The sequence below is a fragment of the Rhinoraja longicauda genome, chromosome 36 (genome assembly GCF_053455715.1).
Source record: "Rhinoraja longicauda isolate Sanriku21f chromosome 36, sRhiLon1.1, whole genome shotgun sequence".
Taxonomy (NCBI): Eukaryota; Metazoa; Chordata; class Chondrichthyes; order Rajiformes; family Arhynchobatidae; genus Rhinoraja; species Rhinoraja longicauda.
This window is the reverse complement of record NC_135988.1, coordinates 2,777,835-2,794,070: the sequence shown is the minus strand read 5'-3', so window position 1 is coordinate 2,794,070 and position 16,236 is coordinate 2,777,835. Positions and strand designations below refer to the sequence as shown.

The following is a 16,236-nucleotide window of genomic DNA, read 5'->3' as shown; positions in this document are numbered from 1 at the left end:
TTGTCCCTGACAGTGTTCAGGTCACAAGGAAGAGGCAAGCCTACTGATGATCAGCCATGCTGGCTCGAAGGGCTGAATGGCCTACTGCCTTCTGCGAATGTGGGCACCCAACACGGACAGTGGAGCACATAGTTGATATTTTGTTGTTGTCTTAGCTAATATAAAATGAATGCTTATTTTCAGTAGAAAGCAGTAAGATTTTTTAGATTTAGATTTAGAGATACAGCGCGGAAACAGGCCCTTCGACCCACCAAGTCCTCGCCGCCCAGCGATCCCCGCACATTAACACTATCCTACACACACTAGGGACAATTTTTACATTCACCCAGTCAATTAACCTACAAACCTGTACGTCTGGAGTGTGGGAGGAAACCGAAGATCTCGGAGAAAACCCACGCAGGTCACAGGGAGAACGTACAAACTCCGTACAGACGGCGCCCGTAGTCAGAATCGAACCTGAGTCTCCGGCGCTGCATTCGCTGTAAGGCAGTAACTCTACCGCTGCGCCACCGTGCCGCCGTACGGATGCTTGTGGCAGAAATGTTATCCAAGACTGTGGCCCCTGGTTCTGGACTCGCCCAACATTGGGAACATTTTTCCTACATCTAGCTTGTCCAGTCCTTGTATAATTTTATATGTCTCTATAAGATCCCCTCTCATCCTTCTAAACTCCAGTGAATACAAGCCTAGTCTTAAAATGGCAGCGCGTGCAGACGCAGCGGCCCCACGCTCTCCCGATTTTTCGAGTGTTTTTAATGTTTTTTCAAGTTCGTCATGTTTGTCACTTCAACAACTCTGGACAGTCAGCAGTAGACAGTATAGTCGTGAGTTCTTGCTGGACAAGAAAACAACATCATCAACACTGGACGCTACGCTTGCAGAGGAACTTAGCGGCCTCAGAATACTCTGCCTGGCCTCGACCTCGGCCTCGAGTGCTGCCCCCCGGCTGGAAAGGAGACGCCGCAGGCGGTGTGAGAGGAAGCAGAAGAGGGGTAAGCGCGGAGGCATCCGGGCTAGGCTAGCGGCTAGCCCACACAGACCGGCTATTCCGAGCATGCTAATGGCTAATGTACGCTCACTGGACAATAAAATGGACACTATAAGACTTCTCCGGTCGACCCAGCGTGAGGTGAGGGAATGCTGTGTTTACGTTTTTACGGAAACATGGCTTAATGACAACAGCTCGACCGGCTAACATGCTACCGATCGGACAGAGCTACGGTTAGCGGGGGGAAGACTCGCGGTGGCGGTGTGATTGTTTACATCAGTGATGCTTGGTGTCGGGACGCTGTGTTGGTCTACAAACACTGTTCACCGCTGGCGGAGTTTATGATTGTGAAGTGCCGACCTTTCTACCTCCCGAGGGAGCTAACAGCTATCCTGTTAGTCGCTGTTTACATCCCTCCCAGTTCCAACAACAAGGACAGAGAGGAGGCACTCTGCGAACTGTACCGGGCCATTTCTGAGCAGCAGACAGCACACCCAGATGGCTTTCTCATCGTAGCTGGGGACTTCAACCATGCTAACCTAAAAACTGTCATGCCCAAAGTATACCAGCATGTTGATTTCCCAACACGAGAAAACAACACCTTGGACCTTGTCTACACGACCATCAAAGGAGCATACAAGGCTTCCCCCCTCCCCCACATCGGCCTCTCTGATCACCTCACCGTTCTGCTGAAACCGGCATACAGACCCCCGGTGAAAGTCACCAAACCGGTTTCAAAAGAGGTACGTGTGTGGTCAGAGGACAGCACAGCTGCATTCCAAAACTGCTTTGAGACTACAGACTGAGACATGTTCAAGCAGGCAGCAACATACAACAACACAACCAACATTCAGGAATACACAGAGACAGTTACAGGCTACATCACCAAATGCATTGACGATGTGACCCACACCAGAGCCATCACCATCCGGGCTAACCAGAAGCCATGGCTGACAGGGGAGGTCCATGGGCTGCTGAGGGTCCGCAACGCTGCCTTCAGAGAGGGCAATCCAGCCGGTCTCAGGGCAGCCAGGGCCAACCTTTCCAGTGGCATCAGGAAAGCCAAACAACACTACACCCGGCGCATCACAGCCCACTTCAGTGACAGCAGAGACACACGGAGCCTGTGGAAGGGTATTAGGACTATCACGGACTACAAACCCTTACCACAGACCTGTGACAGTGACACCTCTCTCTTGAACGACCTCAACGGCTTCTTCGCACGCTTTGAAGCACAGAGCAACACACCTGCGCAGAAAACAACTCCCCCCCCCCAACGACCAGGCTATTTGTCTGTCTCCAGGCAGTGTGAGGAGCACACTGTTAAGGATTAACACCCGGAAAGCTTCTGGACCTGACAACATTCCTGGTCGTGTGCTAAAAGACTGCGCAGCTGAGCTCACAGATGTCCTCACAGACATCTTCAACATCTCCCTGAGCCAGGCTGTTGTTCCCTTGTGCTTCAAAGAAACCACCATCATACCTGTGCCCAAGAAGTCTTCTCCATCCTGCTTCAACGACTACCGCCCTGTAGCGCTGACTTCAACCATCATGAAGTGCTTCGAGAGGCTGGTCATGAAGCAGATCAGATCCAACCTCCCCCCCTCCCTGGACCCGTTTCAGTTTGCATATCGAGCTAAGCGGTCCACTGAGGATGCCATCTCCTCTGCTCTACACCCAGCCCTCACCCACTTGGACACTAAAAACTCATATGTTAGGATGCTGTTCATAGACTTTAGCTCAGCATTCAACACCATCATCCCCCAGCAGCTGGTTTGTAAACTAACAAATCTGGGCCTCAGCCCCCTTCTCTGCAACTGGCTGCTGGACTTCCTCACTGCCAGACCCCAGTCCGTACGGGTCGGCAGCAACACATCGGACACCATCACGCTGAGTACGGGTGCCCCACAAGGATGTGTGCTAAGCCCCCTGCTCTTCACCTTGCTGACCCACGACTGCACACCCACCTACAGCTCCAACCACTTCGTCAAGTTTGCGGATGACACAACAGTGGTGGGTCTCATCAGCAACAACGACGAGACCCACTACAGGAAGGAGGTGGACCAGCTGGCCGTGTGGTGCACAGACAACAATCTCTTCCTGAATGTGGAGAAAACAAAGGAGATTGTTGTCGACTTCAGGAGAACGCACACCCAACACCCCCACCCACTGACCATCAATGGTGCTGCTGTGGAGCAGGTGAGCAGCACCAAATTCCTGGGGGTGAACATCACCGAGGATCTCTCCTGGAGCAACAACATCACGTCCATCGCCAAGAAAGCCCAGCAGCGCCTCTACTTCCTCCGCAAACTGAAGAGAGCGGGAGCCCCCACACCCATCATGTACACTTTTTACCGAGGCGCCATCGAGAGCATCCTCAGCAGCTGCATCACTGTGTGGTTCGGCAGCTGCACAGCCTCCAGCCGCAAGACCCTGCAGCGCATAGTGAACACTGCTGAGAGGATCACTGGCGCCTCACTCCCAACACTCCTGGTCCTTTACACCACCCGCCTCACCCGCAAAGCATTGAGCATTGTGGGTGACCCCTCCCACCCCTCCAACAGCCTCTTCACCCTCCTGCCTTCAGGGAGAAGGTTTCGCAGCCTGAGGTCAAGCACCACCCGACTAAAGAACAGTTTTTTCCACCAGGCTGTCAGGATGCTGAACTCTCTCCCCTCCCTTCCTCCTCTCTCCCCTGCCCCTATTGGACCTGAACTTTAACACCCCACACACACGCACATCCAGCACCAGACACTTTAAAAAAAAATTTTTAACGCATTTGAAGTGACTATATTTTATATTTTATGTTGATTGTTGTTTGCTGTGCCTTTTTAATTTTAACTTAGTTTTATGCACTTTGTTCCTCGGGATTGTGGGAAACGGTATTTCGATTTTCTGTCTGTGTAAACTGGCTGAGGATTGACAATAAAATTTACTTTGACTTTGACTTTGACTTCAATCTTTCCTCATATGACAGTCCCGCCATCCCAGGGATCAATCTCGTGAACCTACGCTGCACTTCCTCAAATTAGGAGACCGAAACTGTACACAATACTCCAGATGTGGTTTTACCAGGGCCCTATACAACTGCAGAAGAACCTCTTTACTCCTATACTGAAATCCTCTCGTTATGAAGGCTAACATGCCATTAGCTTTCTTCACTGCCTGCTGTACCTGCACGCCAACTTTCAGTGACTGGTGTACAAGGACACCCAGGTCTTGCTGCACTTCCCTCTTACCTAACCTGACACCATTGAGATAATAATCTGCCTCCTTGTTTTTGCCGCCAAAGTAGATAACCTCACATTTATCTATATTATACTGCATCTGCCAGGCATCTGTCCACTCACTCAACCTGTCCAGGTCACCCTGCAACCTCCTAACATCCTCTTCGCAGTTCACATTGCCACCCAGCTTTGTGTCATCCGCAAACTTGCTAGTGTTACTTCTAATTCCTTCATCCAAATCATTAATATATATGCTAAACAGTTGCGGCCCCAACACCGAGCCTTGCGGCACTCCACTCGCCACTGCCTGCCATTCTGAAAAGGACCCGTTTACTCCTAATCTTTGCTTCCTGTCTGCCAACCAATTTTCTATCCATGTCAACAGCATACCCCCAATACCATATGCTCTAATTTTGCTCACTAATCTCCCGTGTGGGACCTTATCAAAGGCTTTCTGAAAGTCTAGATACACTACATCCACTGGCTCCCCTTCATCCATTTTACTTGTCACATCCTCAGAAAATTCCAGAAGATTAGTCAAGCACGATTTCCCTTTCATAAATCCATGCTGACTTGGACTTATCCTTTTACTGCTATCCAAATGCACCGTTATTACCTCTTTAATAATTGACTCCAGCATCTTCCCCACCACCGATGTTCAGTTTTCTGTCCAGGTACACTTCAAGGTATTTGTACTGAAGATAGACACAAAAAGCTGGAGTAACTCAGCGGGACAGGCAGCATCTCTGGAGAGATGGAATGGGTGATATTTCGGGTCGAGACCCTTCTTCAGACGGGTTACAGATAAGGGAAACAAAAGATACAGACAGTGATGTGGAGAGATAAAGAACAATGAATGAAAGATATGCATAAAAGTAACAGTGATAAAGGAAACAGGCCATTGTTAGCTGTTTGTTGGGGGAGAACGAGAAGCTGGTGCGACTTGGGTGGGGGAGGGATAGAGAGAGAGGGAATGCCGGGGTTACTTGAAATGAGATAAATCAATATTCATAACCCTGGGCTGTAAGCTGCCTAAACGAAATATGAGATGCTGTTCTCCCAATTTGCATTTAGCCTCACTCTGACAATGGAGGAGACCTAGGACAGAAAAGTCTGTGTGAGAATGGGAAGGAGAATTAATGTGTCCAGCAACCGGGAGATCAGGTAGGTTCAGGCGGGCTGAGCGAAGGTGTTCCGCTAAACGATCGCCCAGTCTACGTTTGGTCCACATCTTGAACAACGGATACAGTAGATGAGGTTGGAGGAGGAGCAAGTGAACCTCTGCCTAACCCGAAAGGACTGCCGGGGTCCCTGGACAGAGTCGAGGGCCAAGGTACAGGGACAGGTGTTGCATCTTCTGTGGGAAGGTACCTGGGGAGGGGGTGGTTTGGGTGGGAAGGGATGAGTTAACCAGGGAGTTGCGGAGGGAACGGTCTCTGCGGAAGGTGGAAAGGGGTGGAGATGGGAAAATGTGGCTAGTGGTGGGATCCCATTGGGGGTAGCAGAAATGTCGGAGGATTAATGCTTTCCACTGTACCTTGGCAACAATAAACCCAACTAATGTCAACTTAACAAAAAATAGACTGTGTAATTAGACCATGAAAGTGGAAGCCGGTACATTGTGCAAACTGTATAGTCCTTTGTATTTCGTTACTGAGGTAAGGTTTTGTACTTGGGATTGTGTAGGTTGGTTCAGGAAACTGATGGTTGACAGGAAGAAGCTGTTCTTGAACCTGGAGGTAACGGTTTTATAGAGACTGATGTTCATGAGAAAATGTTTGCAAAAATAGCTTCGTTTCACCTTCTTACAGCAAAGCATTTATTTTCTAAATGGGGTGAGAATCCAGAAATCGGAGGTGCAAAGGGACTTGGGAGTGCTGGTGCAGGATTCCCCAAAAGTTAATCTGCGAGTCAAATCAGTAGTACAAAAGCTAACTAAACGCTCACATTTATTTCAAGAGGGCTTGTATACAAGTACAGGAACGTAATGTTGAGGCTCTATAAGGCGTTGGGAAGGCCACATTTGGAATATTGCGTGCAATTTTGGGCATCATATCTGAGGAAGGATGAGCTGGCTCTGGAGAGGGTCCAGAGGAGGTTTACAAGAATGACCCCAGGAATGACTAGGTTAACCTATGATGAGCGTTTGTCGGCACTGGGCCTGTACTCGCTGGAGTTTACAAGAATGAGGGGGGACCTCATTGAAACGTACAGAATAGTGAACTGCCTGGATATAGTGGGTGTGGAGAGGATGTTTCCACTGGTGGGAGAGTCTAGGACTAGAGATCAGAGCCTCAGAATTAAAGGACGCTCTTTTAGGAAGGAGATGAGGAGAAATTTCTTTAGACAGAGGTGGAAATTGCTTTAGACAGAGACAGAAATTTCTTTAGACAGTGGTGAATCTGTGGAATTCTTTGCCGCAGAAAGCTGTGGAGGCCAAGCCAGTGGATATTTTTAAAGCAGAGATAGATAGATTCTTGATTAGTACGGGTGTCAGAGGTTATGGGGAGAAGGCAGGAGAATGGGGTTAGGAGGGAGAGATAGATCAGCCATGATTGAATGGCGGAGTAGACTTGATGGGCTGAATGGCCTAATTCTACTCCTGTACCTTATGACCGTATAAAGCTCCATGCTTTGTTGTGGGGAATACAGCTACAACTAAAATCCAGAAACTCGTGTAATATCGGATTTTCGATGTTAAATGTTAACCCTGATTCTCTTCCCACAAATGCTGGCTAACTTGCTGAGTATTTCTTGCATATTCTGTTTTTATTCAGTTTACCAGCCTCTGCAGCTTGCTAATTTTCACAAAACATTGAAATGAATAATACAAACCATGGATATTTTTACGAATGTGTTTGATGCAGGAAGAACTTTCAGGATGGGAAATCTGCCATTTTACCTGATCTGACCATGTGTGATTTCAGACACGCTAATGTCATGAATTATTCATTAGAAACATAGAAACATAGGTGCAGGAGTAGGCTATTCGGCCCTTCAAGCCAGCACCACCATTCAATATGATCATGGCCGATCATCCAAAATCAGTACCCCGTTCCTACTTTCTCCCCATATCCCTTGATTCCTTTAGCCCTAAGCGCTAAATCTAACTCTCTCTTGAAAACATCCAGTGAATTGGCCTCCACTGCCTTCTGTGGCAGATTCACAACTCCCTGGGTGAAAAAGCTTTTCCTCATCTCAGTCCTAAATGGCCTACCCCTTATTCTTAAACTATGACCCCTGGTTCTGGACTCCCCCAACAGTTTTCCTGCATCTAGCCTGTCCAATCCTTTAAGAATGTTATATGTTTCTATGAGATCCCCTCTCATCCTTCGATATTCCAGTGAATACAAGCCCAGTCGACCCATTCTTTCATCATATGACAGTCTCGCCATCCTGGGAATTAACCTGGTGAACCTACGCTGCACTCCCTCAATAACAAGAATGTCCTTCCTCAAATTAGGAGACCCAAATTGCACACAACACTCCAGGTGTGGTCTCACCAGGGCCCTGGACAACTGCAGTTGGACCTCCTTGCTCCTAAACTCAAAGCTTCTCGCAATGAAGACCAACATGCCATTAGCTTTCTTCACTGCCTGCTGTACCTGCATGCTTACTTTCATTTGAAATGGCCTTGCTCGTTACTCAGTACAGAGCAGGTTTTGGAACACATTAAATTCTGTCCTCACCGGTCATATCTTTTGCTGAGAACTTTTGATCATGGGTGTAAAGGTGAAAAGGCACATTTGCCTATTGTTTACAAGATACAATCGCAATGAAAAACAAGTTATTATCCAGAAAGAATAGACAAGTTATTATCCAGAAAGAATAGTAACTTAGCAGGTCAGGCAGCATCCCAGGAGAACATGGATGGGTGATGTTTCGGGTCGGGACCCTTCTTCAGGTGCTGATTTGACCCAAAATGTTACCTTTCTATGTCCTTTGTTTAAACTAGCATCTTCTATTCCTTGCTTCGACAGGTTATAATCCAGTCCTTCGAAAGCAACATAACGGTTTTCACGAAAATCACAAGGCATTTTTTCAAAGTACATTGTAACTCTGCTCTTATGTACGAATATATTTTATATATGATTTAGTTGTTTGAATCCAATGTAGTTAAAATTGTAAACGAGCAACAACAATCCCATTTGTAGCATTTTTTTTACAGATCTATGCCAGTTGTTATTTATGTTACTTCCCACAGGATATGAGAAGAGATTACTATCATCCTTCAACATTAATGAATTATATAATAACTGTTGGTAAGATTTATTTGAAATATGGTACAACATAATGTGGTTCCCAATCTCAGGGGCACAGTTTGATTGTAAGCGAAATTACAGGAGACATGTGAGGTTTTAATGGTAGTGAGGTAATTTTTCAGAAGGTTCACAGAATTTTTTTGTTTTAAATGTATGGAACATAAGAAATAGGAGCCGGGTTACACCATTCAGTGCTCAAGTTTGCTCTGCCATTCGTCAAGATTAGTGCTAATGCTCTCACAATATTATTTTCCTGTTATCCCAAGATCCTGTTCAAGTTCAGAAATGTATCCATTTGTGTACGTGTTAAACTGGATTATTTTCCCCTCGATCATTCCTCAGTAAAAATACAGAACCAACACACCGTTCTTGCTTCAACAAGTTTATTCGTCAGCCCTGGGGACTTACTCTAGTCCACAGCCTCTGACTCCCAAGGAGTCCGGAGTGTTACTCTTGGAGTTCCAAGTGTTCCCCAGAGTAAGATGTTTACAATCGGCACAGTATGAGTATATAAGCAGTGGCAAGCAGAAGCAGATTTTGGTGCGCTTTCTTGGTCCTCCACTCATATCATGACATGGTGTGTGTGTAAAGGCAAAGGTCAGGTTGCTCAAGACAAGTGACTGGCCAGCACATGATCTGATTATCACAAACACTCAGGTTCCTCAAAATGAGTGACAAACTTCGTCATTGTCATGATGATGAGTCATGATGATGAGTCATGATGTTGATATGCAAATATCGTGACGTGTGTATCAGGTGACCGGAGAGCGGGAGAGTGTGGTTGCTGTGTGTGCTGGATGATGCGAGGTCTGGAAAGTCGCAGTCAGCAGAAGAAATAAACATAGAGACTAAGTCATGTAATTCCCACGGATTGTGTCTGCTTCATTTTTACACATCTGAGACGAAGATGTGACATTGACGACGAGGATATTCTGGATATTCTGGATATTCTGGATATTCTGGATTCTGAATCCGAGACTACCTGCTGGTTAGAAAAACGCCGTACTGGCAGTTGCTGGAGCTGATTTCTTAGCACTTCGCGGAGTTCCACACTTTGATCCGACGGGTGATGCGAGTACTGTCAGAGTGTTCATTCTCAAGTATTTCCACTTCCATGATATTTTGTGTAGTGACATTTGTGAAATTGTTTCGTAACTTTTCTGTGTTGCAATGTCATGTGTTGCCAAGGTGTCTTCATAACTTCTGCAGATTGTTCATTTATTTCCCCAGCTTCTCCCTGCATCTGCAGGGATGGTGCCTGGTCCACTGGTCCACTGGTCCACTGGTCCACTGGTCCACTGGTCCACTGCGTTACTTCAGCATTTGGTGTCCTTTTTTGTAAACCAGCATCTGCGCTCTCTAATTTCTACTCTCCCTTCAGGCTCTTTGTTTAACTTCTGTCCTCGAAAATGGCCTCCGTTAATCACCTAGTTTTCTTAAATGGAGGGCTTGATATCAATTTTCCAAATTACTCGTAATGTCTACAGGACATGAAAAGACATGTGAGGGTCAAGATATTAGAAGCATAGAAACATAGAAAATAGGTGCATGAGGAGGCTATTCGGCCCTTCGAGCCAGCACCGCCATTCATTGTGATCATGGCTGATCATCCACAATCAATAACCCGTGCCTGCCTTCTCCCCATTTCCTTTGATTCCACTAGCCCCTAGAGCTCTATCTAACTCTCTCTTAAATCCATCCAGTGATTTGGCTTCCACTGCCCTCTGTGGCAGAGAATTCCACAAATTGACAACTCTCTGGGTGAAAAAGTTCCTTCTCACCTCAGTTTTAAATGGTCTCCCCTTTATTCCAAGACTGTGGCCTCTGGTTCTGGACTCAACCAACATTGGGAACATTTTTCCTGCATCTAGCTTGTCCAGCCCTTTTATAATTTTATATGTTTCTATAAGATCCCCTCTCATCCTTCTAAACTCCAGTGAATACAAGCTTAATCTTTTCAATCTTTCCTCATATGACAGTCCCGCCATCCCAGGGATCAATCTCGTGAACCTACGCTACACTGCCTCAATTACAAGGATGTTCTTCCTCAAATTAGGAGACCAAAACTGTACACAATACTCCAGATGTGGTCTTACCAGGGCAGGGCCGTTTTTACAGCATTATGGGCCGCCGGGCAAAGCAGTGTACTGGGGCCCCTACCGTTACTCTCCCCCACCCCCCTTTCCCTACCAGTCCCCCCCTGTCGTGCCGGCGAAAAGCACTTACCGAAAAGCACTTAGCGATGGACTTCGGGTGCTACATTGTTGCGAAAAGCACTTACAGATCGCTGTGAGAAGCACTTAGTGACAGAAAATGTTGCGAAAAAAGCACTTATTGAACCTACATTTTTAAAGTAGTATTTATTTATTGCAAGTCACTTAACATACACAGATCAGCATGGGGCCCCTATGCTCGTGGGCCCCCAGGCAAGTGCCCATCAGGCCCATGCGTTAAGACGGCCCTGTACCAGGGCCCTACACAACTGTACCTCTTTACTCCTATACTGAAATCCTCTCGTTATGAAGGCCAACATGCCATTAGCTTTCTTAACATATTATTGATGGCATTGGTGGTGCATAAATGGAAGAGTTCTACCTCCCGTCCAAAAGAGGTGAGGTAGGTTTAGCCTCAGCATGAAGCTTTTGACAGATTTAAGAAATCTTGGAATTTGGTATTGGTATTAACTGATTATTGTCATGTGTACCGAGACACAGAGAAAAACTTTGTATACGTGCTATCCAAACTTGAATACAATCTAAAGACACAATTCCGGAGTAACGCAGTAGGTCAGGCAGCATCTCTGGAGAACATAGGTAGGTGACATTTTAGGTTGGAAACCTTCTTCAGACTGATTCCAGGTGTGCTTGACCCACTGAGTTAATCCAGCACTTTGTTTATTTTTGTTTTTCTTAAACCAGCAACTGCAGTTCCTTGATCAGATGAAGACTTGACATTTTTGCTATGTGATCCGTACTTTTCTCGTGTGGAAAGGTCTCCTCGTCCTCCCTCTTGAGACCTCTCTGGACCTTACAGATTTCAGGGTAGTTTCACCCTTTGTAAACTTCAGAAAATACATGCCTAGCTTTTCCAGGTCTGAGGAAGGGAATGGGAACCAGAGCTAAAGGGTTACGGAAAAACAGATGGAGAAAACTGAGAATAGACAATGTTGTCAAGTCAAGTCAAGTCAATTTTATTTGTATAGCACATTTAAAAACAACCCACGTTGACCAAAGTGCTGCACATCTGATTAGGAAAAAAAAGAAACATACAGTGGCAGGCAGCCAAACACAACGGCGCGGCCATCTTGAACAAAATGTTTAACTAAAGCAGAATGGTGACCAGCACAACGATTGACTGGAGAGAAGGAATGGATGACGTTCCGGGTCGACATAGCAAGAATGAATGACTGAAAACTGGAGGTCTAAGCAGTGAAAAGATACAGCACCAGTGCTCATTTTGAGGCCACGCTGCACTTCTAAAACATTTGAAAGAATTTTCTACAGGTTTAGAGTTTTATTACAAAAATATTACTAAAGTTTAAAAATAAAATTCAATCACCAAATTAGATGATCAGCAGTTTATAGGATGTCAATCCGCCATTGACACCAAAGCAAGGAACAAAGTCAAGAGATGCTTTTGACGAAAAAAGACACAAAGTGCTGGAGTAACTCAGGGGATAAGGCAGCATCCCCGGAGAACATGGATGGGTGACTGTTTGGGTTGGGACCCCTCTTCAAGCATGAGGAATATAGGTGATCAAAGAAGTCTCTGTTTTCCTCAGCTTCCGTCTTGAAATGATTAGTCGAAGATCTGAAATTACCTGTATTTGATCGCTAGTATTGAACATAGATTATCCTGTAGAACAAACTAATGACATCAATGTTAAACTCACATTGTTCTCTAAAGGAAATCCTGTACCTGACTCATTTCCTCCCTCGCTGATGCCTTGGAGAGAGTTAAGACTGTGTTCATTTGGAATCCCTTAGCTACAGCTCTTCACTGATTTCCATATCTATCTGCAGCTGAAACAGCACAGACTATAAACTGAAACAGACTATAAACTGGAACTATAAACTGGAACGATCGGCAAGCCTTCGGAGCACTGCACAGGGTATTGTGGAGGAGGTACGTACAGGACTATTAAGTTACACTTATTGCAACTTAAATATGAAAAAAGCAAAACGCTGTAAAAATAGCCGTGATCCAATTGTTATCTTTATATTTATTCGGTACACACTGTTCAGCAAAGGCGTCATGTGGGATTCAAAGCAGCGAATCAATGGGAAAAGATTGTTTCTGCTAGAATCAGAAGCACAGATTCAATGTTGGGTTCCTGTTGTGACAGCGGATGATGGAAAAAAAAGACGCGATTTTAATGTTGTTGAGTGGTCAAAACTTTAACTTGAAGAAAATGTGAGCATTTACCTCAGGAGTAGGGGTTGTAACCACTGCTGATGGGGGTGTTTGGTGGAGGCAGGTACCATAATGGTGTTTAACCTGTTCACTGCCAAGTTTTGTTTTACACTATTGGCCATTGTCGTGGTTACCGGTGTTCAAAATGAAGCAGATGACACGGAGAATTCTTCAAGAAGTTAAAAGCCTTTATTTGCAAACAACGGCTGGAACAATCAGGATGTCAACCATCTGACTGCCCACTTAGCAGCCTATTTTTATAGGGTTATTCTAAACCTTATCTCCTTTGCATTACCTCATACCCACACTCCCTTTCTCCCACACTCCCTTTCTTCAGTCCTTCATTGCTTTGTAGTACCTGTTTGTCCCGCCAACATTAAATCCCATTTAGTAATATATCCTTATCTCAATGCTCACATCCCTTCATATTTCGCCTCCCTTATTTCCTGCTAGTCCATCCCTCACATCCATCCATCCCCCCAAGGCCTATGTTTTTCCTTATCTCTTCTCTTGCCACCATTAAATCCTGCTCATTGATGAATGTCCGCATCCCTTCGGATTCTGCTACCCTTATCATCAAGGCTAAAGCAAAGGAGTGTTATACAAAGGAGTGTTATGTTACAGAGACGTGTCAAGGGTACGGAATGTCTAGAGCGCCTTAATTAGTTACAGACAGGCGCCTAATGCCTAAGCAGTTACAAACCTTAAACAACAATGTATAAAATAATGCCGTAACAATGTCTAATGTATAAAATACTAGCAAATAATATCATGCATAAAATAATATTCTCCCATACCATCACCCGCGTATACTCAGGGGTGCCACTGAACAGGGTAAAAGTCTTTTAGATAGACACATGAGCATGCTGGGAGTGTGTAAAAAACTTTGCTGTGTACCGTCGATGCTAAAAACTTGCCCCATGCATCTCCTTTAGACTCTGCCCCTCTCACCTTAAAACTATGCCCTCTCCTCTTTGGCATTTCCATCCGGGGGGAAAAGATACTGATGGTCTACCCTGTCTCCGCCTCTCGTAACTTTACCTACTTCCTCTCAGCCCCCGGCTACCCAGAGAACACAATCCAAGTTTTCCAAGCTAGTGAACCTTGTGCTCTGAAGACAGACACAAAATGCTGGAGTAACTCAGCGGGACAGGCAGCATCTCCGGAGAAAAGGAACAGATGTTGTTTCGGGTCGAGACCCTTCTTCAGACTGCACATCTGGGTTAAAACGTGGTTGTGGGGTCGGAGAGCAGGAGGAATGACAGAGGGGGAGCAGCGAGAGAGGATGGTGCGGAACTCTCGGCAGATGGACGAGGAGAACGTCTCCAAAGTAGACACACCTTGAGGAGGTTTCGCAGTGGAGCGGACAAAATGTGCAGGAAGGAACTGCAGATGCTGGGGACAAAAGATTGATGGAAGGATACAGCATGGAAACAGACCCTTCGGCCCACCGAGTCCATGCCAACCGCCAATCAACAGTTCACACTAGTTCTCCGTTCTCCTACTTTTGCATCCACTCTCTCTGCAAGCAGGGCGATCTACAGAGGCCAATTAACCTGCAAGCTTGCATGTCATTAGTGTATGGGAGGAAAGCCGTGTGGTCACAGGGAGAATATGCAAACTACACGCAGATAGCACTTGAGGTTAGGATCCAACCCGGATCTCTGATACTGTGAGGTAGTGGCTCTACCAGCCACCGCCTCACCACCAACTGTGCATGGACACCAATGGACATTAAACAATGAAAACAGCACCACGGACTACATCTTCCTGCAGAAGATAGACACAAGTGCTGGAGTAACTCAACGGGACAGGCAGCATCTCTGGATAGAAGGAATGTGTGACGTTTCAGGTGGAGACCCTTCTTCAGACTGAACTGAAGCAGGGTCTCGACCCAAAACATCACCAATTCCTTCTATCCCAAGATGCTGCCCGACCCGCTGAGTTAGTCCAGGATTTTGTGTCTATCTTTGGTGTAAGCCAGCGTCTGCTGTCCACTCCTACATCTTCCCACAGAAGTTGCTTGATCTTCTGAGAACTTTCAGCATTTTAAATTTTATTTCAGATTTCCTGCAGCTGCTGGTTTTTGCTTTTTGACCACAGAATGAGGCCTTTTATTCAATACCTGACCAAATACAAACTAAATTTAGTTTAGTTTCGTTTAGAGATACAGCGCTGAAACAGGCCCTTCGGCCCACCGAGTCCACACCGACCAGCGATCCCCGCACTACCCTACAATACAATACAATACAATACAATATATCTTTATTGTCATTGTAACCAGGGGTACAACGAGATTGGGAATGCGCCTCCCATAGGATGCAATAATTTAGGTAATTTAGACAGCAGCAACCCAACGAAACGACACACACCAGGGACAATTGTACACTTGTACAATTAACCTACATACCTGTACGTCTTTGGAGTGTGGGAGGAAACCGAAGATCTCAGAGAAAACCCACGCAGGTCACGGGGAGAACGTACAAACTCTGTACAGACAGCGCCCGCGGTCGGGATGGTACCCGGGTCTCCGGTGCTGAAGGCGCTGTGAGGCAGCAACTCTACCGCTGCGCCACCGTGCCGCCCTGTGTGGTGGGAACCATTTTAACTCCGAGGATGGAGAGCTGTGCCGTTACCAGAAAGTCCATACTGAATCCCAATCCCCACTCTGGTCGGCGAGGCTCCCTCCCTGGTGGGGAGTGTAGGTCTCAGCTGGAGGAGAGGGGAACAAGAGCTCCTGAATTACTTTTCCCTTCAGAACCATCGCTTACCCGCTGTTAATCTAGCACCAGAGCTGTGCCCTCATCTCATGTGCCATATATGCTTTGACATATTTCAGGCTTTCGAAAGAGGTGATCCAATCTCCTGACCTGGACAAAATGGGGACATGTTTAGAAGAGCTGAGACTATGGGAAAAGGTCAAGAAGGTCAGGCAATCCAAGATCATGCTGCTGGTTGTTGTATACATCGCACTCTTTCTGGACTATATCCTTCTGACTGTTGTTGGTAAGTTCAAATGTAACTTTACCCGGGGAAGGTCAAATAAAACACTACCATGTGTATCACAAAATGGCGGGTCAGGCAGCATCTCAGGACAGAAGGAATGGGTTACGCTTCGGGTCGAGACCCTTCCTCAGACACTCGCCCGAAGCGTCACCCATTCCTTCTCTCCTGAGATGCTGCCTGACCCACCAAGTTACTTCAGCATTTTGTGATACCTTCGATTTGCACCAGCATCTGCAGTTATTTTCCTACAAACATCCCATGGGTGGGTATATGGAACAAGCTGCCAGGGGAGGGAGTTGAGGCACATTCTATTATAGCAATTAAGATACACGTGGACAGG

General features: G+C 46.2%; 1 protein-coding gene across 1 annotated transcript in view; it reads left to right on the top strand.

Moving 5' to 3' along the window:
• The first annotated feature begins 12,476 nt into the window (after positions 1-12,476).
• The window catches only part of slc18a1 (solute carrier family 18 member A1), a 48,732-nt gene continuing 44,972 nt past the window's right edge, over positions 12,477-16,236 (top strand). The window contains exons 1-2 of the mRNA XM_078428716.1: positions 12,477-12,602; positions 15,730-15,896. Of these exons, the coding sequence (XP_078284842.1) occupies positions 15,770-15,896 (127 nt within the window). The 5' untranslated portion in view covers positions 12,477-12,602; positions 15,730-15,769. The remainder of the gene's footprint in view (positions 12,603-15,729; positions 15,897-16,236) is intronic.